At 42.3% G+C, this 24720-nt stretch overlaps 3 protein-coding genes across 7 annotated transcripts in view; 1 reads left to right on the forward strand and 2 right to left on the reverse strand.

The window, feature by feature from the left end:
- LOC142160624 (uncharacterized) overlaps window positions 1-16681 on the forward strand; it is a 102080-nt gene extending 85399 nt beyond the window's left edge. Inside the window, 8 exon segments of the mRNA XM_075215486.1 lie at window positions 5602-5713; window positions 6555-6653; window positions 6871-6949; window positions 7065-7159; window positions 7330-7441; window positions 7675-7772; window positions 12836-12944; window positions 15097-16681. Coding sequence (XP_075071587.1) covers window positions 5602-5713; window positions 6555-6653; window positions 6871-6949; window positions 7065-7159; window positions 7330-7441; window positions 7675-7772; window positions 12836-12944; window positions 15097-16379 — 1987 coding nt within the window. The 3' untranslated portion in view covers window positions 16380-16681.
- LOC142159778 (uncharacterized) overlaps window positions 1-24720 on the reverse strand; it is a 627000-nt gene that overhangs the window by 425622 nt on the left and 176658 nt on the right. The window lies entirely within an intron of this gene.
- LOC142159899 (uncharacterized) overlaps window positions 1-24720 on the reverse strand; it is a 335145-nt gene that overhangs the window by 151572 nt on the left and 158853 nt on the right. The gene's annotated exons all lie outside the window — the stretch shown is intronic.

A 24720-nucleotide genomic window follows, 5' to 3' on the forward strand; every position in this document is an offset into this window, starting at 1 on the left:
CAGCATATCATTGTATATATTATATATGCTGTATACGGTTGGTTGTAAAAAACTTCTTGCAAAGTTCTTCTCTGTCTCTGTCTCCTATGAATCTGGCGGTATAAAATATGAAGTAGGTGACATATAGGGACTGATTTGGAGTTGAAAGTAAGTGCATTTGTGCATTGTAAAGATGGTGCAAAATTGATGCACTGTGCATAACTTTAGTCTGTATTTTGAGTTGTTCGTATCATACACTTACGGCCCCTAGCACTTGAAGAGGCGGTTTAGGTGCATTAACGTGCAAGTGCAGTACAGTAAGGATGTGGAGTCACAAATGGAGCACACCCTTTGAGTTATGTAGATCTTGACATTCATTAGGTACAAGATGTACATTTTGCACCTACATAAACTAGATGCAAGTTCTGAAGATGGTTGACCCCTCTTTGCTCCAGACGCTTCAATACAATCCAAAATACAGCTGTGGACACGTAAGTGTGCATGTATGTGTTGTGTGTCTAAGTTCATATGCCAATAGGTCATTTTTATGTTCAGCATTAAAACAGACTGATATGGATTCTCTCTTGGAATTTGTCTGTATTAGCTGATGCTGAGCTGTGTAGGGTTATTAGCACAGAGCAAGATAGTGTCTTGGTACAAAAAAAAAAGATTTAGACAAAATTGCATACCAGGCCGTCTAATGGCAGATGAAATATAGTAAATAAATAAATACTGTATAAGCAGGGCTGCCAAGAGGAATTCAGGGCCCCGGTACAACAATTTCATAGGGCCCCCTTATATTTGAGCAGGTTAAAAAAAATTGCGATGGCAGAAGGTTTATTATGGGTGTGGTCATACTAGTGGGGTGTGGCTATGCCTGTGGCTAGCAGGTGAAAATTGCTAGGCCACCTTCATACACAAAAAAAACTGCATTGTTGTGTACACTGACACAAGGGTGCAGTGCCCGCTTGCCGGAGCATGACATATGTCCCAGCACTCCTGACTTTCAGGACATCTAGCACCATAGTGTAGTATAGAAAGAATACAGTGTGCGCATAAACAGTTAACAGTCTTAGCCTGCCGCTTGTGTTGGGCAGAACACTCACCAAATATCTGGATTGTCCCACTAGAATCACAACATTTCACAGACTGTCCTACCTGTTCTTCTCACTTTGATCACCTGTGGCTGCTGCTTTCCTTAGTTGTGGCTTCTCTGGATCCTGGGATTTTGGGGGCCCTATTTGAAAAAAAATGGGTACATTTAGAAAATGACAACTAGCCCCGATGTTAAAGCAATAGCACCCACGAGTAATAATTAGGCCTTCCTCCAGCCCCAACATTAAAATAATAGTATTCCCATTTAATAAATAAACCTATTTCCCTACCTACAAACAGCCACAGCAATAAATTAATAGTATTTACATTTCAGAAATATACCTATTTCTCGCAACCATAACTGCCGTGAAATAAATTCATAGGCACATTTAATAAAGAGACCTCATTCTCCCCAAACTCACCCCCACATTCAATAGCCACCAAACCACCCCATCTTAAATTAATAGTCCCCACTATTAAATTGCCTCACCATCACCTACAAAAATAGCACCCATTTATTAGCCACCACCTACCTCACACACATTACATTGCAACAAGCCCCCTGTGCCATCACATACACATTACTGTGCCACTTCATCACAACCACGCTGTGCCCCCTTATGATCACACTACGCCCTCCATGCTGCTTCCCCCTTCTATATCACACTGTGCCCCCCCCCCTTCTTTATCACAATGTGCCTCTCTCTCCATTTTTCTTTTCACTGTGCCTCTTTCCCCACTTCTTTTTCACTCTGTGCCTCTCTCCCCTCTTCTTTTTCACTGTGCCTCTTTACCCACTTTATTTTCAATCTGTTCCTCTCTCTCCCCTTCTGTATCACTCTGTGCCTCTCTCCCCACTTTTTTTTTCACTGGATGGGGGTCTGCTTTCTCCAGAGTTTGTACCTTTACCAAGTCATCAAGGTGAGGGATAATCTGGGCAGCACAGTGGCCTAGTGGTTAGTACTTCTGTCTCACAGTGCTGGGTTCAAGAGTTCAATTCCCGACCATGGCCTTATCTGTGTGGAGTTTGTATGTTCTCCCTGTGTTTGCGTGGGTTCCCTCTGGGTGCTCTGGTTTCCTCCCACACTCCAAAAACATACTGGTAGGTTAATTGGAGGCTATCAAAATTGTCCCGTGTGTTTGTGTCTAATGAGAAATATAGACTGTAAGCTTCAATGGAGCAGAGACTGATGTTCACTGAGAGTTCACTGAGAGTTCACTGTACAGCGCTGTGGAATTAGTAGCTCTATAATACATACTTACCTACTTTCTACTTCCTTTTTCCGGGAGAGGGGCGCAGCAATAGCGTCATATTGGACCCACCCCAACGACGGAAATGCCGGTTTGTCACGGGGGCGAGGCCAAAATGACGCGATTCCCCGCGAATCGCATCATTTTGGGGTGCGGGAGATTTGCCAGCTCTCCCGGGAGTCCGTGAGACTGGCCCAAAATTCGGGAGTCTCCGGGAGAGTTGGCAAGTATGCTATAATAATAGCTGCTGATGATGATGATACTGTTGCTTTCCCTCCCTGATTGGAATATTAAGTTAGGCATCCTTGATAATCAAGAATGCCAAACATTACCCTCCACACATGGACTGGATGACTGTTTAGGCTATTTTAAACTTAAACCAGGCTCTCCAGGTGTTGTGAAACTACAAGTCCCAGCATGCCCTGCCAGCTATCAGTGGACTATGGGTTGGCAAAGCATGCTGGGGCTTGTTGTTTCACAACACTTAGAGAGCCACAGGTTGGCCAGGCCTGGTCTAGAGTAACTGGACAAGTCCCCTCTGTCTCCAGAAAAGCTTTATTTGCATGATGTCTCCCAGAATATGCCCAGACACTCCCACTGCCTCCCTGCCCTATGTTCAGACTTCTCCTACCCCATCCCACCAGTTGAGCACTTGTGGGATATAACAGTATAGATAATATATATTATTAGTATAAGGTATCTGGGCTGTATAAGTATTACAGTAATGTGGGATATAACAGTATATGTAATATATATTATTAGTATAAGGTATTTGGGCTGTATAAGTATTACAGTAATGTGGGATATAACAGTATAGGTAATATATATTATTAGTATAAGGTATCTGGGCTGTATAAGTATTACAGTAATGTGGGATATAACAGTATATGTAATATATATTATTAGTATAAGGTATCTGGGCTGTATAAGTATTACAGTAATGTAGGATATAACAGTATAGGTAATATATATTCTTGGTATAAGGTATCTGGGCTGTATAAGTATTACAGTAATGTGGGATATAACAGTATAGATAATATATATTATTAGTATAAGGTATTTGGGCTGTAGAAATATGCTGGTAATGTCAGTATAAAGCTGTGCAGTATATTATGATGTCAGTACTCCCTGCACCACATCTGTGAGGCTGTATATTATATTATAAAACATATTTTAGCAATAAAACAAACCACTCCGTGAAACCACGCCCACTGGCTAGCATAGACACGCCCCGTTTGAACAGCTGACTTGCTCAGACGATGCGGTCTCCGGTTACACACATCGGCGGCCATTTTGTCGAAGCCTCTGGAGCTCATAACACGACAGGGACAAGGCACAGACCGGAAGTACTTCCGGGTGAGAAGTGAGTGAGATAAAGCGGAGACCTCGCGTTTATGTGTCTGGCAGCAGGTAATGATATTTATTATTACAGTACAGGTGGAGCAGACTCTGGAGCCGTGTTATTATTATACAGGTGGAGCAGACTCTGGTGCCGTGTTATTATTATACAGGTGGAGCAGACTCTGGTGCCGTGTTATTATTATACAGGTGGAGCAGACTCTGGTGCCGTGTTATTATTATACAGGTAGAGCAGACTCTGGTGCCGTGTTATTATTATACAGGTAGAGCAGACTCTGGTGCCGTGTTATTATTATACAGGTGGAGCAGACTCTGATGCCGTGTTATTATTATACAGGTGGAGAAGACTCTGGTGCCGTGTTATTATTATACAGGTGGAGCAGACTCTGGTGCTGTGTTATTATTATACAGGTGGAGCAGACTCCGGTGCCGTGTTATTATACAGGTGGAGCAGACTCTGATGCCGTGTTATTATTATACAGGTGGAGCAGACTCTGGTGCCGTGTTATTATTATACAGGTGGAGCAGACTCTGGTGCTGTGTTATTATTATACAGGTGGAGCAGACTCTGGTGCTGTGTTATTATTATACAGGTGGAGTAGACTCCGGTGCTGTGTTATTATTATACAGATGGAGCAGACTCTGGTGCTGTGTTATTATTATACAGGTGGAGCAGACTCTGGTGCCGTGTTATTATTATACAGGTGGAGCAGCCTCTGGTGCCGTGTTATTATTATACAGGTGGAGCAGACTCTGGTGCCGTGTTGTTATTATACAGGTGGAGCAGACCCTGGTGCTGTGTTATTATTACAGTACAGGTGGAGCAGACTCTGGTGCCGTGTTATTATTATACAGGGGGAGCAGACCCTGGTGCTGTGTTATTATTATACAGGTGGAGCAGACTCTGGTGCTGTGTTATTATTACAGTACAGGTGGAGCAGACTCTGGTGCTGTGTTATTATTACAGTACAGGTGGAGCAGACTCTGGTGCTGTGTTATTATTACAGTACAGGTGGAGCAGACTCTGGTGCCGTGTTATTATTATACAGGTGGAGCAGACTGGTGCCGTGTTATTATTATACAGGGGGAGCAGACTCTGGTGCCGTGTTATTATTATACAGGGGGAGCAGACTCTGGTGCCGTGTTATTATTATACAGGTGGAGCAGGCTCTAGTGCCGTGTTATTATTATACAGGTGGAGCAGACTCTGGTACCGTGTTATTATTATACAGGTGGAGCAGACTCTGGTGCCGTGTTATTATTATACAGGTGGAGCAGACTCTGGTGCCGTGTTATTATTACAGTACAGGTGGAGCAGACTCTGGTGCCGTATTATTATTACAATACAGGTGGAGCAGACTCTGGTGCCGGGTTATTATTATACAGGTGGAGCAGACTCTGGTGCTGTGTTATTATTATACAGTTGGAGCAGACTCTGGTGCCGTATTATTATACAGGTGGAGCAGACTCTGGTGCTGTGTTATTATACAGGTGGAGCAGACTCTAGTGCCGTGTTATTATTATACAGGTGGAGCAGACTCTGGTGACCTGGGGAAGCGTCACTATGTGATGTGTCCTCTATGTTAGCCCCTTTAGGGATATTAGTGATGAATGGTGGTCTCCAGACATCTCCTACATTATTTGTACTCATGTAGGGTATTATATGTTATAGTTTATTATATATTCCTTGCATGTCACTGTCCTGCTGTATTGCTGTAATATGTGTGGTATGATCCTGTTCATATCAGTCTATCATATACAATATACAGCATATTCAGCACATACACATGCCTAACAATAAGACATCATAATGCGCCCCTATAATGACTGGTATAACTGCATATAGCTTCATATAAGTGAGCCTCTTCTATTTCTGTAACAATGTCCTTACGTACTTTTTTCTAATCAATCTACAAGGCAGAGTCTATATCATCTGACTGTCACAAGGAGGATGGACATGGTCAAACATAACATGACTGAGAATATATTAAACATCACCCTGGAAATCATCTACCTGCTGACTGGAGAGGTGAGGGATTGCGGGAATTTCAAAATTATATCACTCATATCTCTATTAATAAAACATGAACCTAGCTTGAGAAGTGAGGGATTCTGGGATATCACGGTGACATCACTACATCTGTGAGCAGCAGAGGAAGTAACTAGAACAGGGCCCAGTAACAGTAGAATACAGTGAGGACTTGTGATGATTAGTGGTGAGAGGAGAACAGGGGGACATGGAAGGTAAAATGAAATAGGGCGTTTTAGTGATGAGAAGAGTCTAGTAATGTAACTTTGTATTTGTGAGATTGTACAGAATGATAAAGGACCTCATTATGTGCAGTTTAATGTAATAACAGAGATTGTGATTAATTCCAAAGCTACAGAAGGACATGAACTCCCATAGTCTCTGCTGTGGAGATTGTATCACAGCACATTGATGCTAAATTACAACATATTGCTGTTAGTCTGCAACAGAATGATGAATCTTTTTAGCTCTGAAAACCATTCAGAGATGTTTCAGCTTTGACAAATATCACCAATTCATTGATCATTGTTCTGTTTTATTCCCATTACCATTCTCATAAAGAATGGAGCTAACTCCAACCAGTGACCATCAGAGGCCACCTCTGCTTTCTTCATCTTAAAAAGAACTTTATTTTTATTTTTTTACAGCGGGTCTTATCTGGTGCTTGAACAAAAGGTTGTGTTAGTGTTTGTTGTTCTCCAACATTAGTATATGATTTTCTGAGAGCATTAATTCATGAGAATATGTGTTTACATCTGTATATTGACAATAATTGGAGGGTCTGTGAACAAATGAAGGGGATCTACTCTTTATGCTGAAATGTTCTCTCTTAAATACACAGGATTACACAGTAGTGAAGAAGACATCTGGTGAATGTGAGACACCCAGCAGCCGTCTCTGTGTGTCAGGAGGACTGGGCAGGACCCAGAGCCCCATCACGGTGCCTCCACCTCACTCACTGATACATGAGAGAAACAATGACCAGAGGATTCTAGAACTCACCAACAAGATCATTCAGCTGCTGACTGGAGAGGTGACTGCTGGGAATGGGACATTATACAGTAACACCAGGGGATGTGTCTGGGTGATGACTGTATCATTGTGTGTGTCAGGTTCCTATAAGGTGTCAGGATGTCACTGTCTATTTCTCCATGGAGGAGTGGGAGTATATAGAAGGACACAAAGGTCTGTACAAGGATGTGATGATGGAGAATCACCGTACCCTCGCATCACTGGGTAAGAGGAGACATATTTATTGTAAAGGAGAGAGCAGTTGTGATGGTCACCTATATACACATCATCTGACAATCACATATAAACAATGTGTTCAGTCACTGTGTGTTTCCTACAGATGGATCCAGTAACAGAGATACCCCAGAGAGATGTCCGCATCCTCTATATTCACAGGATCACACAGCGGAAACTCACAATATCCTACAGGATCAGGTAGATGGAATTGAGGGTCTCGCCAAATACTAAAATATCAAAGTGACTTTTCCCTCTCTGATTTGTAGAATAGCTTTGTGGATCTCGTACACTAATAATCTGCTTACTCTCAATTCATTAAACTTTGATTATTGATTCTTGTTATTTGTATTGTTTTGTGGCTAATTTAGGGTTGTGACCTGATTGATGTGAAAGTAGAAGATACAATCGGAGAAGAAGAGACGTATGTGAGGGGTGATCAGCAGTGTAAGGAGGAGGAAACCCCTACAGATATCAGCATAAGTGAGTAATAAACTCTAAAGACGGACAAGAGTTACATTCTCCTTTTTTAGAACCATCAGAATAATCATATACACACAGGGCCTGATTCAGAGTTAGATGAACAACCGTTTGTGTAATGTATCATTGCGACTCATTTATTGTAAAGGAGAGAGCAGTTATGAGGGTCACCTAGATACACATCATCTGACCATCACATATAAACAATGTATTCAGTAACTGTGAGTTTCCTACAGATGGATCCAGTAACAGAAATACCCGAGAGAGATGTCCCCGTCTTCTTTATTCTCAGGATCATATAGAGGAGAATCCCAGTATCCCACAGGAGTATCGGGTAAAATAATTGAGTCTTGCTAAATTCAAAATAACATTGATCTATATTATCTGTATATAAGCTGTGTGGATCTTATACACTGATATTCTTTTATTTAATCTAAGTTCCTTAAATTAGACATTATTAAATATGTTTAATGTTTAGAGGGTTATATAGGGTGTATATGTGACTGAAATTAAAGTTGACGTTATAGAGGAAGATAATGAGCATGTAAAACCAGTATGTGACATTAATAAACATGACAGGCTGTGTATTACTCAGCTGAATGTACGTGTAATAACTGGATACATAAACTATATATGTCCACCCTGCTCGCTCTCACTCCTCTGCAGCAGGATAACATGTTAGGGGGGAGGTGCTTCTCTATCTAAGGAGGAAGAGTTTGATTGACAGCTTCACAGACTTTCTGTGCAGAAATACATTGTGTGAATTGGTTGATTCCTACACACAGGAGAGGGCAGTGGAGTAGATGAGGGAGCAGCAGCAAGTGTCTGTAATGGAGTGGGTGATACGGTACAGGGCTATAATGGAATGTCGGTAACACTAAATAATATATTTTCTCATTCATCCTATTTTTAGTACACTGCTTCACCATGTTTTTTTTTATTTACTTTATTCCTAAGCAGGCTGCTTGGGCAGAGACTATAGTGTTGTCTATGAGCTCACTGCTTGAGAGGTGGGCATAACCGCTAGTTCAGCGCTTCTCTGCCGTTCCCACCTCTTATTCTTATGGCTCCCCTGGGGATTGAATTGGTCACCAGAGAGTGTAGTGAGCATGGCAACGAGCATATTGCTGGCTAAAGGGACTACACTGCTGGAGTGGTGGCACCTACAGGATATCCCCTGTCCCTTCAGATGTCAGACTGGCTGTGGTCCACCCTGGCTGTCTGGTCCTGTATTGGAAAGGAAGAGCAGGACCTCCGGTGGCTGGGTATAGAGGTCAGTTGGGGCCCACCATCGGGTATGCCCTACACCTGGAACATACATGGAAGTAGGAACTGTCCTATAGGGGAAGGTGCTTTTCACCAGTGTAACAATTCCTCCTTTGGTGGTCTTTTGCTGAGGAAAGCCCGCCAGTAATCAGTCTGCTGATCACTTCTACTGTGAAAGATATCTACCTCCCCTACTTACACCTAGCTACCAACTCTGAACTTGGGAATTGTTTAACAGTGGAGTATTTGCTATATTAGGCAGCCTTTTGTTAGAGATAGGGTGAGCTATGTGTGCACTCTCTTTTCTGATATAATATATATATATATATATATATATATATATATATATATATATGTGTGTATCTCCAGTCTGTCCTGTCGCTGTGCCCTCTCTTCCTCCTGTTTAGTTACACAGTGGGGGGGTCCAGCTCCAAATCTTTCTCTGTCTCACATCAGAAAAGGTATGACTTCCAGATTCAAGGCTGCTGGGGGCAAATTGGTTATATACTTCATATGTTCTACCTGCCACGTGGACATCATGGATCAGATGGCCATGTGTGATTTGTAAGACTGTGTACCAAGGTCAGCACTTGTCAGGGGTGGATGTGGCCTAGACTAAGTTGCTAGCTAAATTTATAATGAAACTGAGAAGGCATGTGGCGACAGCTCTCCAGATTTTCCCTTGGGATCTCCAGCAGTGAACCCCCTTTCTCAGGAAGCCATGCCTCAGTGGGTACCAGTCCAGAAGTCTCTCTGGTTCCATAACCTTGACAAGTCTGTGCAGGGTTTGGCACCTGTGTCTTCCTCACTGGAGAGGTTGTTGGAGACTTTGTCAACAGCCAACAAATCTCGTAAGCGTCAGGGACACGCTCAGTTTATTTCCTAGGAGATTCCGAATCTGAACTCTCCTCTCAGGAGAAAGACCGGTACACTCACAATATGAGGACCTGACAGGATAAGAGGGATGATGTCTCCATTAGACGAGGGATTGAGGAACTGGTGTTAGTGCTCTGACAAACCCTCAATGTTAAGGACACAAAGGTTCTGGAAGTTTTCTTATTTAAAAGGAAAAAGAAGCAGACCGTTTCCCTTCCATTCCGCAGTTTAACAAACTTAGGTGAGACTTGTCCACATGTGAATTGGTGACCTAATAATACTGTTGACATTTGAATTGTTGACTTACACAAGCTGATAGACCATGGCTTAAATATTAATCAGTGCAAGATGGAATTGTCCTTGGAGATATGTTAAAAAGGACATGTACAGTTTAACAAACCAAACACTTCAGCAGCAAGGACTGCCACTTTTGTGTCTGAAGTGCTTGGTTTGTTTGGGCCCCCAAAAAACAAGCTACCGATGGGTTTAAGGCAGGCAAGCTAACAGTGCTGTCAATGAACTCTACAGTGGCGAGATATTGTTATCATTATCCTCAGCCTCATCCTTACCCTCATCAGCGTGTACATCATCCTCACATAATATTAATTCATCCCGGCTGGAATCCACCATTACAGAAGTCTCTTTGCTTTGATGTAATGGCGGTAAAGGACTTACTCGTGGAACTGGTAGTCAATTTTGATGCACATCATCTTTTCCACATTTGCAGGAAGTATCCTCCTATGCCTATCGCTGATAAGGGTGAAGCTTAGGTATTGCAAGCGAGTTTGTAGATGGGTCTCTTTTTTTTTCCTCCTAGTATGTAAAGGGACTGTCTGACGTGTCTATTTGTATGCTGTCATTAAAATAATCCTCCACCATTCTTTGGATGTTGTTAATAGGATCAGGTAGAGTTACGGCAGAGGTGTCACGATTTTTGGTCAATTCTTTTAGACCAGACCAGATGTCAAAATGTTGTGCTGACTCATCTACATCATCCCCGTGTCTCTTGGAAAAGCTAAGTTTTTTTCCTAGCAGCAGTTGCCTGAGAAACTAAAGGAGGAGATGTTGTTGTGTCATGTACCACTTGAGCTGTCAACTTGCTCACCATGAGCTCATTGCATCTCTTGAGATCAGAGTCAGTTGGAAAGAAAGAAAAGACATAGCTCTTAAACCTAGGATCAAGCACAGTCGCCAAAATGTAGTGATCCGATTTCAATAACTCTTGGATCCTGGCAAAGCGAATAAAGTACTTGATCTACAAGTCTGACATACTTGTCATAATTGCTTTGTTTCATCTCCTCCTTCAATTACTCAAGCTGCTTTTCCAAAAGTTTAATTAAGGGAATCACTTGGCTGAAGCTAGCGGTGTCTGAACTAATTTCACAGGTGACGACTTCGAAAAGTTTTAGCACCTTGCACAACACGGAAAGTATTTACCACTGCGCTGAACTAAAATACATTCCCCCACCTTTTCCCAATGTCATGGCTTGTTGAGTAAGCGTGGATAGCTTTTCGCTGTTCCTCAGAAGAATGTAAAGGGTGGAATTCCTCCTTGTCACCACCTCTTGCTTCAGTTTGTGGCAGGGCAAAATAAATTGTTCTTGCAGCTGCTGCAATCTCCTACATGCTGTTGCAGAATGCCGAAAATGTCCCAAAATTTTTCGGGCCACAGATGCTCTGCTGTCATTTTTCAAAAAGCTCTGTATCACCAAGTTTATTGTGTGAGCAAAATAGGGAATGTGAATGTGAATATCACAATATTGGTGGCATTATCAGAAATTGCATATCCCGAGAAGAGTCCAAGCGGGATAAGCCATGTTGCAATGACATTCCTTAGGTTGTCAGCGATATGCCTCTTAGTGAAGCCGGTGATACAGAGTAGGCTGCCTCTGAAAAATCTGGCGTCTGACTCCCTTTGTGCCTCCTGTCTGTTTGCTCTCCCTTTTAGGATGTAAGCTCTTACGATCAGGGCCCTCTTCCCTCCTGTCTCTCTACCTGTTCTCCTGCTCCAACGTCACTGTGCATGCTATGTTTGGAGTGATTGAAATCCTGTTTGAAATTTTGTGACACCCTATAAATAAAGGCTAATAATAATAATACTCTCTCCACTTGCTGGATGTGGTTAGAATATTGAAGATTTATATAGACAGATCGTCATTCTTGCATAGAACAGGTAGCCCTCTTGTTCTTTATGATGCGCAGAAGAGAGAATGGCCCGGGAGCAAAACAAACAGTGGTGAGATGGATTAAAGCCACAGTCTCTAAGGCTCCAATTGCAGATGATATTACAGAACCACCATTTTGGTGGAGACTGCACTAATTATTAATTAAACAGGCATGGACAGTATTCAATTTATTACTCAATACAATTCCCAATTCAGGACGGAATAGACAGAATCATCATTGGTTATTAACTCTGCATAACATTGCTTGTACCAACATTTGTATGTAGAAAAGCAACTATAAAAACATTTTGTAAGAGAAGTCTATTGAAATGTACATTAGGGGAACTAGTTATGTGTAAAACCTGTAAATATAATATCTATGAGATTAGATCATCCACGACAAGTAACACTTATAAAATGAATGAATTCATCACATGTAACTCAGAGAACTGTGTATATTTGGTGCACATGCAAATAACAATATATAGAGAGGACCTCCAGATAATGAACAGAAAGGTGGGGTGAACACATAAAATCTCTTAAACAGGATACAATCCCCACTCACTCTATGCTCAGAGTAGGTAGTTAACCCATTAGTTATGCCTGGTAAGGAGTCCAATTTATAATTCCATGATGACTAAGTGAGCCCAAAAAATTATATTTTGCCTATGTTGCCATTGGGCACCATGGACTTTACTGCCTAAATCCAGTAAATGTCTCTTTCCAGGAGCCAAATCCCTTTCATCCCAACCCCATTTTTCATCATATGTATAGATGGTGCAGGCATAATTACTGAATGCTTATATCTAATATCCGTCCGTTAAAACGTAATGGGTGTGGTAAAGTTTTTCTCTCTCTATATATATATATATATATATATATATATATATATATATATATATATATATATAATTTATTTTTAAAAAAATTCTATGATAGAAATAAGTCTCCTTCACTAGGATAACCAAAGTCATTACAGAATGAACTTTCATATATCTGACATATAGCAAAGCTGCATAAAGGGGTTAATCTCAGCTCATTAAATCTGACATTATTAACCTGTTATTTCAATGTTTTTTGGGTTATTTAGGGTAAAGAGCTGACAGATATTAAAGTAGAAGATATAAAGGAAGAAGAGACGTATGTGAGGGGTGATCAGCAGTGTAAGGAGGAGGAAATCCCTACAGATATCAGCACGGGTGAGTAATGAGCCCTAAATACAGAAATCTCCTATATCTTCCATGTTCAGTCACTACAACAATCTCTTGTTCTACACCCTCCTCTGTCAGTACAAACTAATGAGGAATACAAACTGCCCAGTGGGGGAGTCAGGAGCCATCAGTCTGTATTAGAGCACTCCTATTCAGCAGGGTGCAAGTTGAGTCCATGGTCTCCAGGAATATCAGAGCTGTATACTTGCTTTTTCCAATCTGGGACTCTCCATATTCACTATATGACCCCACCATTTTTAGAGTTTATCCTCCAAAAGAGGACATTTTGCTCTCCTTTCAGAGGTTCACGAGGATCCCATCAGATCTTAGACTGCTGTATGAAAGTCCTATGCACAGATGTTCTCTTCCTTTTCGAATTGATGCCCTTGGCGGGGTTCCAGTTAATGGAGTTCCAGATTGAGTTTATGAAAATAATTTTACATAATCTGCCCAGTCTGTTTCCAGCGGTGCACCAGTCACTCATATGGTGTTTGAGGGGTGACTACCTCATTTGGGGGCACCCTTTCTCCTTGGTAGCTAGACATTGTTGTTTAGGGTTTCAAAGCCCTAGTCAGAGTTTATTAACTTTTAGGAAAATGTACAAGATTTTTTCAAAACTACAATTCATTACAGCACATGCCCATACTGTCATATCTGCTCATTGTCAGACATATGTATTTTCTTAAAGATCATGTCTTGTCATGGCATTTTATTTGACAATTATAATCATTCTAACCCTGTTCTTGCATAAATCGACACAATAAATGTATGCAACTGGTAAATTCTACCTTATTGGATTTTTTATTAATTTCACGTTTAGTATCACTGGTTTTGAGTTGCCAATGAAATGTGATGGGCAGTACAATATATGTTATTTAGACAAGGGGAGGAGCCCGAAGGATAAAGAATTCTATACATGGTTACTTTTAATTGGCTTACAGTGTGTTATTTAGGCTTAAATTTTTATCCTTTCCTAATTCCCATTGGACAATATTTTCAATACAAATCTTTACACAACATAGCTCATTGTTCATTACTTTTTCGTGAAATTCTGTAGAAATCCTAACGTCATCGGAGTGTATATAGTGGTGTAGTGCCTGGTGAAGGCTTTGTGTGGTAGGTTAAGGGCTTTGTTTCTATTCCTCCTCTCTGGATGTCATTAAATGTCCAGAGCACCATGGCAGAAACTGTTCCTACAATAAGTCTTGGGGAGATAGTTGTGGTGAACGAATGCAAAAATAAAAGGGAGAAATAGGATAGATCATATGTGATGCAGTGATGATAAAGGATGTTGACAAATGGATTGTAATGAAATGCAGAAATATGTGTGGGGGGTATTTTTGTAACAAAAGTGAGTGACTAGATTGTATAGCAGAGTATGTAATAATGACAATATGGTGAAAGCATAAAAGTGCATTGCATTTGTGTGCGGCTTTATAGTATTGTTAACCACAGAATGTGCTCTGAGAGTCGCTGGTGGTTGTAAAGGGAATATAGACATAAGTTGGGGAAATACAATGGTTGCATTTATTTTTATATTTTTTCTTACATCACCATGGGTTTATTTTTGTTTTGTTATCAATGAAATGTTATTTTCATCATGCCACCATTGTTTGAGACAGTGGAACATTTGTATTAATAAGCTTGGTGTCTGGTGGCCAACATTACTGGCCAGGGACTCACACTCTTTCCTCACTGTTCCAAACCCCCTGTTATGCTACACTTACACCATTTATAGCAGCAGCACATCTGCTTAGTCTTTCATCATCACTGCTAATTGCAGCGGCATCAGAGCCTAAGGGTGGCCCTCTCCTATTGTCTGAAGTCTCTGAGATCCCTCTTGATACTATCATGAGTAGTGTTGATAATGATGAAACACTATGTGGATGTGCTATAATGGTTTCTGTGTAAGAGCGGTAGAGGGGAGGACGAGGTGATGATGGGGGACCTTGCTAATGAGTAATTCTGTAGAGTTTGGAAGGTCCCTGGATGCTGTGGTGTGGGGGCCATGGCTGAAAACCACAATCCCTGATCATACATCAGAAATAGACAGTGGGATTTATACTCTTGTTTCTCATAATTAATAGTGAGGGTAAAATAACACTTCATAAAGCTAACCACCGTTCATTTTTCCCAACAGAACTACATAAAGATCCATCTGCTCTTATAAAGGAGGATTCGGTCTCGTGTGAAGGAGGAAATCTCACCAACGCTGATGTTCATGCACCAACAGAGCATACACAATATACAGCTAATCATATTAAGGAGGAGTCTGTATCATGTGAGGGAGGAAACATGACAGACACCAACATTTATACACCCACAGATCATGTACAATATACATCTACCCTTACTGAAGTGGAATCAGAATCTTCTTTCAGTGAAGAAAAAACATGTAATAATAGCTTCAGCCATGTTAGTTACCAGAGCAAAAATGTGAATGATCACACTGAAGACAAATCTTTGTCTTGTTCTGAATGTGGGAAGTGTTTTACTACGAAAAGAAACTTTCTTGTACATCAGAAAATTCACACAGGAGATAAACAATATTCTTGCTCTGATTGTGGTAAATGTTTTCCTCAGAAATCATACCTTGTTAAACATCAGAAAATTCACACAGGCGAGAAACCATTTTCTTGTTCTGAGTGTGGGAAAAGTTTCTTGCAGAAACGAAACCTTTATGTACATCAGAGACTTCACACAGGAGAAAGACCATATTCTTGTTCTGTATGTGAAAAATGCTTTACAACTAATTGGAAGCTTCTTAGCCATCAGAGAGATCACACAGCAAGTAAGCCGAACTCTTGCTCTGAGTGTGGTAAATGTTTTTCCACCAAATCGGTTCTTATGCAACATCAGAAAATTCACAAGGGAGAAAAACCATATTCTTGCACTGAATGTGGGAAGTCATTTAATAGGAAATCAAATTGTAATAAACATCAGAAAATTCACACAGGAGAAGGACCATATTCTTGCTCTGAATGTGGTAAATGTTTTTCCTCTAAATCAGATCTTGTTGTACATCAGAGATTTCATACAGGAGAGAAACCTTATTTTTGCTCTGAGTGTGGTAAATGTTTTTCCACCAAATCAGTTCTTATGCAACATCAGAAAATTCACAAGGGAGAAAAACCATATTCTTGCTCTGAATGTGGGAAGTCATTTAATAGGAAATCAAATTGTAATAAACATCAGAAAATTCACACAGGAGAAGGACCATATTCTTGCTCTGAATGTGGTAAATGTTTTTCCTCTAAATCAGATCTTCTTGTACATCAGAAAATTCATACAGGAGAAAAAACATATTCTTGATCTGAATGTGGGAAATGTTTTAACAGTAAATTACAGCTTATTAAACATCAGAGAATTCATACAGGAGAGAGGTCATATTCTTGCTCTGAATGTGGGAAAGCTTTTAGCTAGAAACAACAACTTTATATGCATCAGAGAATTCATAAAGGAGAGAAACCTTATTCTTGCTCTGAATGTGGGAAAGTTTTTCTCAAGAAACGGTCACACGCCGGTCCCATAGTCAGGTGCCGGCGCTGTGACTTTCCCTTTAAGAACCATGATTCTGCTTGCTTCTGCTTCAGAGACATTACTTTCACAGGTGTTCCTAGCTACTGTGATCTGGACCTACCCCTGAACCTCATTGGTCCTGAAGCACTATATTAACCTCCCAAAGTTATGGGCTCATTGCCTGTTCTTCGTGTTACTCTGATTGCATTTGGATCTGGCTGTATACCTCTCCTTCCGTGTGTTCACCTGCAAGCTGCAAACTTCTCACTGCTGTTCACCTGCAAGCTGCAAACTTCTCACTGCTGTTCACCTGCAAGCTGTAACCTTCTCACTGCTGTTCACCTGCAAGCTGCAAACTCCTCACTGCTGTTCACTTACAAGCTGCAAACTTCTCACTGCTGTTCACCTGCAAGCTGCAAACTTCTCACTGCTGTTCACCTGCAAGCTGCAAACTCCTCACTGCTGTTCACCTGCAAGCTGTAACCTTCTCACTGCTGTTCACCTGCAAGCTGCAAACTTCTCACTGCTGTTCACCTGCAAGCTGCAAACTTCTCACTGCTGTTCACCTGCAAGCTGCAAACTCCTCACTGCTGTTCACCTGCAAGCTGCAAACTCCTCACTGCTGTTCACCTGCAAGCTGCAAACTCCTCACTGCTGTTCACCTGCAAGTTGTAACTTCTTACCGCTGTTGATCTACAAGCTGCAAACTCCTCACCGCTGTTCACCTGCAAGTTGGAACTTCTCTCCGCTATTCATCTGCACGCTGAACGAGTATCGTGAGTTGTTGCTAAACCTGTGCTTTATCTATTGGTTCAACTTTACTGCTGGCTGGCTAAGATCGCTGCATCTCACTGTTAGAGCTACTATCAAGTTACCTGTCACCTGTAGTTCCACGTCTGACACGGGTTATCCTTACTCTGCTGTTACCTGGTTACTGAACTGTTATTGTGAACTACTTGTTGTGCCGGTGGCTAGTACTTGGGCTCAAGTTGCGCGTCTCTGTTCAGTTGCTCCATACTACAGCGAACTTACCATTGCAGTTACAACGAATCCTGCTACCTGTAGTTCCACGCATGATTCAGATACTACTCACGTCTCTGCTACTTCTAGGCAACATTCTACTGCATGTGTCAGTGTTCATCCAAGTCCTTGGGTGATGTTTAACGCTTACTGCTCTACTTAATAAGAATCAGCGATTCCAGTACCACCTGCTATGTTGAGTCATCTCTACTCTCGGATCAGCTAAGTTCTATATACTACTCTGTTTGGACTGTGAGCTGTACCAGTGACTCACATTCATCTGCTGTGTGGTTCTCTATTGGATCCTAGTGTTCTTGTTTATCATCACTGCGTTGAACTGTATATCATCTCATCTCATGCTGTTGCCAAGGGTTACCGACTATGAAGTAGCATATGTGAATTGTGTCTGCATTACTACGAATTGCCGTGTATTCATTTCTGGCTATATATATATATATATATATATATATATATATATATATATATATATATATATATATATATCTCTATCTATTCCTGTTGTACCAACATACAATACACTAGGTTGCAGAACTACTACTTTCTCCCGTGTTATTATTGATGCTTGTAAGCCGTGAACGTATCCTGTGAATATCATTGTATTCTGCCTCCACCATCCTCGATAGTGAGGCAGGGGATCTGCAAAAAACCTCAGAGCCGTGTCAGAAACATAACCTTTATGTGCATCAGAGAGTTCACACACGAGAGAAACCTTATTCTTGCTCTAAATGTGGGAAAGGTTTTACAAATAAAGAATCCTTACTTAAACATCAGATAAGTCACAAAGGAGAGGTCATACATTTGCTCTGAGTGCGGGGAAAATTTTAACAAGAAATTAAACTTTGTTCCACATTAATAAACTCACACGAGTATACCTTTATTTATGTTCTGAGTTGGGGAAATGTTTACGAAGGAATTCAGGCTTTGTTGTGCATCAAAATGTGGGAAATGGTTTACTAGTAAAGCACTTTCTAATGTATCAGAGAAGTCACACTGGAGGGAAACCATACTTTTGTTCTAAATGTGGGAAATGGTTTAAATGAGAAAAATGCTTTAAAGGATCGTTTAGTAGCCAGTCAGGAGTATACCTTTTATGTCACGTACCAAGCCTCCTCTTCTCTTCAGTCTTCGGAGGTTTAAGACTAAGGAGTTGTCCCAAGAGGAAAGTGAAGTGTCTGAAGGTTCGTACCCTGGAGTTTTTTCATGTGCTGATGAGGATTCCAAAAGGAAGCTGGGTATAGAAAAACTTGGTGTAAGCCACCAGGCAGACACTAGATATATTAGACAGTAGGGAATCAAGGATTCCTGTCTGTGCTGTTGGGAGATCATAGAAACATACTTTCCTTCCCTCATCACCTCGAAAGACATTTTATTTGAGGCGTGGTTTGGTTTGATTGTAAGTTCAGATCTCCCCCAGGGTTCAATACCCTTTTTATTCTCTCCCTTACAAAGGGATGGTAAGCTCCGACTTAGATATTTGCACCCATAGCTTCTTCCCCAAGATCACCTTGATTTTGATTTGCTACCTTTATTGAATAGCATGGATAGAAAACTAGAGGCTACCCTTTAGTCATTTACATGGCAGAAAGGACCTCCCTTAGAACCTTTTTAGATTGAGTTAGTTAGCCAGTGGAGAGGTGGTTGGTGCTATTGGCGGAAGGTCTGACATCTGTCATACCCCAAGTGGATTTGCTCATTTGGAGCATATGAGGGAGTCTTCTGAATATCTGGGCTCTTTGGGGTTTGGATAGGGCCCCAACAGTCTTTGCATGTCATGTCATCTTGCTTGGGAGGCAGATGTAGAGTCCATAAGGGATTGTGGAGTATTTCCCCTTCCCTGGAGAGATATTTGTTTGGTCCTGACCTGGCAAAATTATTTCCATGGCTACAGGTGGAGAGAGTAACTTTCTCACTGTTCTTGCATTAAGCCTAGAGCGATGAGTCAAACATCCAGAGAATAACCTCTGCTCCTTGTGAAGGTCATCAGAGATATATGGGCTTAGGCAGCTAAGCGTCCAATTCCCAAGCCTGCTGACAGCATGACAAACAGATTACCCATTTGAGATCTACAGTGATGGAGGCTGTTTGCTTTACTTCCTGGTTTGTTCCAAAGATGCCTGGTTGTAAGGAACAAGAGTAATGGTGCCAGTCCCATAAAAGTAAGAGATATTGGATTTTTCGTCTAATCTCTTATCAATTTAGACCTGTTGTCCATCCAAAGTTGGCTAACTAGGGATACGTTCAGGATGTTGTCCTTGAGGACTGTAATCTACAGCAAGGAGCAAGGTGAGTCCATGGTGCCCTTGGACATCAGGGACTTGTACTTGTATATCTTGGTTGAAAGAACACCTCTCCCCAGATTTGCTGTGCGGTCCCACCGTTTTTAGTGTGGGCAATGTGTTTTGTTTTGTTTTTTCTTCCATGTCATAGGTTTTACCAGGTTCAGGGAAGAAATGACTGCCCTTCATATATCCAGGGTGAAACCTTTCATGTCTACCGAGAAGATCTACAGCTCAAGGTGAGGCAGTCCCCTTCCTTGTGGCAGGATCATGTTCAGGAGACGACCCAGAACTTCAAGAATCGAATCAGCAGATGGTGTTTTTGACAGATGAACAAATTCCTCTCCGTAAAGGGGCTCCACCTTTAAGGTTAAGCTGTGTTCGCTAGTGAAGATTTCTTGTAAGTGAGGATTTTTTTACAAGTGTATTAAAAATTTAGATGGCATAGTAAGAGTTACACAAGAGTTGAACAAAAGGGAGAATATTCTATCTGAAAACACAGCTACATAAAGACCTCATTCAGCAATCATCTGTGAGCTCTGAAATCCTCCACCTTGTGCACTGCCTGCGCACACCCTGTTAATCTGTTTATCAACCTTATTTCTTGCATCTGCTGTTTTATTATGACTTGTTGGTTTCACTGATGCTGTTGCTTGTATTCCCACCTTCAAAACACATTTGTTGCTCCACTTACCCAGATTCTTTAAGTGGTGCCCCTGCTCCCCCTTGCACACTGTTCATACACAGCCACCTCAATGCACCTTCCACTGTGGCTAATGTTTTTTAATCTCTCTCCACTCCTGCCCTATGTCACTGTCTTGTCTAACTGTTTTTTAAGCTAGGTACACACTACAACAAAATTCTAACGATACAATATTTTTACAAACGACGGGGAAAAAAAAAAAGTCCCGACCAACATGCCGATTCATGTGTACACACTATACCTGCTAACCTTCAAATCTGTGCTCTTCATCTGTCATAAAGTCGGGTGCAGCAACAGGCTGGACACATTTAGTACTGTCACAGCCCAGGCTGAAGGGTCCTCTCCTCACCTTTCTGGCTGACAATCATGAGAATGCATACACACTGCTGGATCAGAAGCTGATTGAAACGTCAAAAATTAATCAGTACGACCAACCAAATGACACGATGATCGACCATTTCGGAAGACTTTCAACCATTGTGTCACTACACACATTGACCTGACTTTTGAACAAGCGGTCATATGTCAGCTGGTTGAGGCGATTATTGGATAAAAAAAAACCTGTAGTGTGTACCCAGCGTTACTCATTCATCCCTTATCTCTACTGTCCTAACTACTTCCCATTCCCTTGCTGATCCTTTTACATATCTTCCTCTTCACTCTCCTACTACTTCTACAGTCTCTCACTTTACTCACCTGTTATGTTCTCTTTTCCTCACCTCACTTGTAACCTGTCACAGTCCTTACCTTCTGCCATACTCTCATTTGCCTTTTCCATTCAATTTTTTCTCCTATTTCATTACTCTGCTAGGTATCAATTACTAAATCTCCTGCACCTTTTTACTCTCCATCCAGCACTTCCACCCATTCCCCCTCATGACTCCCTACATCACTACTCCATACTACAGACCTAAGTCTATCCCCTGTTGCTCCCCTCTCCACCACATATCACCTGCTATACCCCAACCCCGAACATCCAATCCCACCAACCTTATTCACATCATTCTTCTTACTCGCCTTCCCCTGTGTTGTGCACTCTGAAATGCAAGATCTGTGTGCAGCAAACTCGCTCCCATTTATGACCTCTTCCTCTCCCATTCCTTTGGTCTCTTGGCCCTTACAGAAATGTGGATCTCCCTCTCTGATACTGCTTCCCCCACTGCACTCTCCCACGGGGTTCTCTCCCCCTACACTCCATGTCCTGGGACTGCCAAGGAGGTGGTGTAGGTGCCCTGTCTCCTGGCTACACCCTCAGCATTATTCCCCCTGCACCCTCCTTCTCCTCCTTTGAAGTTCACTTCATCCACCTCTTCCCTCTCCACCTTCGTGTTGCAGTCATCTATCGTCCCCCTGGCCCATCCTCTCAATTTCTTGATAACTTTGCGGTCTGGCTTTCCTATTTCCTCTCTTCTGATCTTCCCACTACTATCATTGGGGATTTTAACATCCCTAGCGAATCTGTCATTACTACTGTTGCCCCTAAATTCCTCACTCTCACTTCCTCCCATGGCCTCTCCCAATGGACAACTTCCGTCACCCACCGTGATGATCACTCCCTGGACCTAGTGTTCTCCTATCTCTGTGAGATCACCAACTTCTCCAATTCTGTCTTCCCCTCTCTGACCAGTCTTCTTTCCTGTACCCACTCTTTACTCAGGAGACGACCCTCCTTGACCCACCTCTTCCACTCATAGTTGCTCGCACGCTATGTACCATTAACCGCATTGACCTCATCATCTTTGCATTCTCTCGTGCTCGTGAACCCTTACTTGCTCCTGTTTCTTCCCGATCATGTCCCAGTGCTGCTGTCTTTCTTTACAACAACACACTCTCTGTTGCCCTTGATAGTGCAGCCCCTGCCATCTCCTTTCGTCCCCACCAATCTAAACTCCAACCCTGGCACTCCCCTCTTACTCGTCTCCTCCAATAGTGCTTCCGCTCTTCTGAACGCCAATGGAGGAAATCCCGATAGATTGCTGACTTCACCCACTATAAATTCATCTTTTTCTTCTACTATTCTGCCCTCTCTCTTGCCAAACAAACCTATTTCACATCCCTCATCTCCTCCCTGTCCAATATACCCTGATGCCTATTTGCTACCATGAAATCTCTACTGTATCCTTCACCTCCTCCGCTCTTGACTTTGCCACCTACTTCAAAGACAAAATTTACTCTATACACAATGATATCTGTTCTCCTCAGACTTGTCTCCCCCCACCTGTCCTCTCTAACACTCACTCTGCCACTCTTGGCTCCTATACACCTGTTACTGTCCCTGAGATCCTCACTCTTCTCTCCTCCTCTTCTTCTAGAACCTGGCCTCTTGATCCTGTCCCCTTGAAATTCCTCCACTCCCTCTCTTCCAATTTCTGTTGTCACCTTGTTCACCTCTTTAACCTCTCTCTCCAATGGTACTTCCCCTCAGCCTTCAAGCATTCTCTCATCTCTCCTATTCTCAAGAAATCTTCCCTTGACCCATCCTCTCTCTCGAACTATCGCCCCATATCCCTTTGCTTCTAAAATTCTCGAACAACTTGTCTTTAATCGTCTGACCAACTTTCTCTATTCCCATTCTCTTTTTGATCCTCTCCAGTCTGGCCTCCGTCCCCTTCACTGAACTGAAACTGCACTCACTAAAGTAACAAATGACTTACTCTCAGCTAAGTCCAATGGCCACTTCTCCCTTCTCATACTCCTCGAACTCTCTGCTGCTTTTGACACCATCGATCCTCTTCTTCTCACCACCCTGTAGTCCCTAGGTCTTCGGGAAACAGCTCTCTTCTGGCTTGCCTCCTACCTCTCTGGCCGCTTTTTTAGTGTGTCTGCTTCTGGCTCTTTCTTCCCTCCTTTTCCCCTTTCTATTGGAGTCCCATAAGGCTCTGTCCTTGGCCCTCTGCTCTTCTTTCTATACACCACCTCTCTTGGATGTCACAGTGCTTCCTAAAACTCAACATCTCCAAATCCGAGCTCATCATGTTTCCTCCTGCCAATGTTGCTATCCCTCCCAATATCTCCCTCTTGGTTGACAACATCAGTCTATCTCCTGTCACCCAAGGCAGCTGCCTTGGAGCAACCTTGACTCTGCCCTCAGCTTTACCCCTCATATCTAGTTCCTCAACAAATCCTGCCACTACTGCCTCCGTAAGATTACGAAAATCCATCCCTTCCTCTCAGGAAGCAACCAAAATCCTGGTCCATTCACTCATCATTTCTCGTCTTGATTATCGCAACCTCCTCACTGTTCTTCCCCGCTCTCGCACTTCTGACCTTCAATCCATACAATGCTGCAGCTCTTATGCTTCTCTGCGTAAATCCCATACTTACCCGGCCACTCTGCGCCGCCTCTGACCTCCACCTCAATTCACCTCTAATTACCTCCTCCCATGCTCACCTCCAAGACTTCTGCTGTACTGCCCCTAATCTTTGGAACTCCCTACCCCATCTCACTCGATTCTCCCCCAACCTTCACTCCTTCAAACACTCACTCAAAACTCATCTTTTCAAGCTCCTAACCATTCTATCCATCACCTCCTCTTCCTCATCTGCCATCTGAATTTTTCTCCCGTTTGGTGCTACTGTTTCTCAGCACCCCTCCTTTTAGAATGTAAGCCCTCGCGGGCAGGATCCTCTCTACCCACATCTGTCTCCTGTCCCTTGTATGTTCTGTCACTTCTTTTGCTGCAATCTGTGTGAGTCCCCCATAGCATTACTCGCACTCATACTGACATATGTTAGCTCATCTATTTGTTACTGGCTTCTGTATCCGGCGCTACGAATCTGTGGCGCCTTATAAATAAATAATAAGGTGAAGCACTTTGCATGGTTGCACTCAAGGGAGTTTCAAATCGAGCTTATTGAAAGAATTTCACCATCATCAGCTTGGCAAGTCATCTGACTGTGTCTAAGGGTGCGCTCATCTGGGACTCCAGGGTATTCAGATAAGCCATGAGAAACTGGCAGCATCTTGAAAAGAGTGGAATATTCTTAATGGCCTTCAGGGAGGTATTCATTTTAGGGGTAAAATATTGGGATGCAGTTATTCTCTTGGACAATTTCAGCATGGCTGATGGCCTATTGTGTCATCTGCCTGTAAGACCGGACCTGCTAGGTCAGGTTTGTTTCTGCTCCAGAGTTTCTTGGCTGCCTTTCATGGTGTGGCTCTTGATGCATAAAAGCAGGGTTTCCCAAACCCAGTCCTCAGGGCTCCCCAACAGTGCAGGTTTTC

Source organism: Mixophyes fleayi, chromosome 6 (assembly GCF_038048845.1).
Source record: "Mixophyes fleayi isolate aMixFle1 chromosome 6, aMixFle1.hap1, whole genome shotgun sequence".
NCBI lineage: Eukaryota > Metazoa > Chordata > Amphibia > Anura > Limnodynastidae > Mixophyes > Mixophyes fleayi.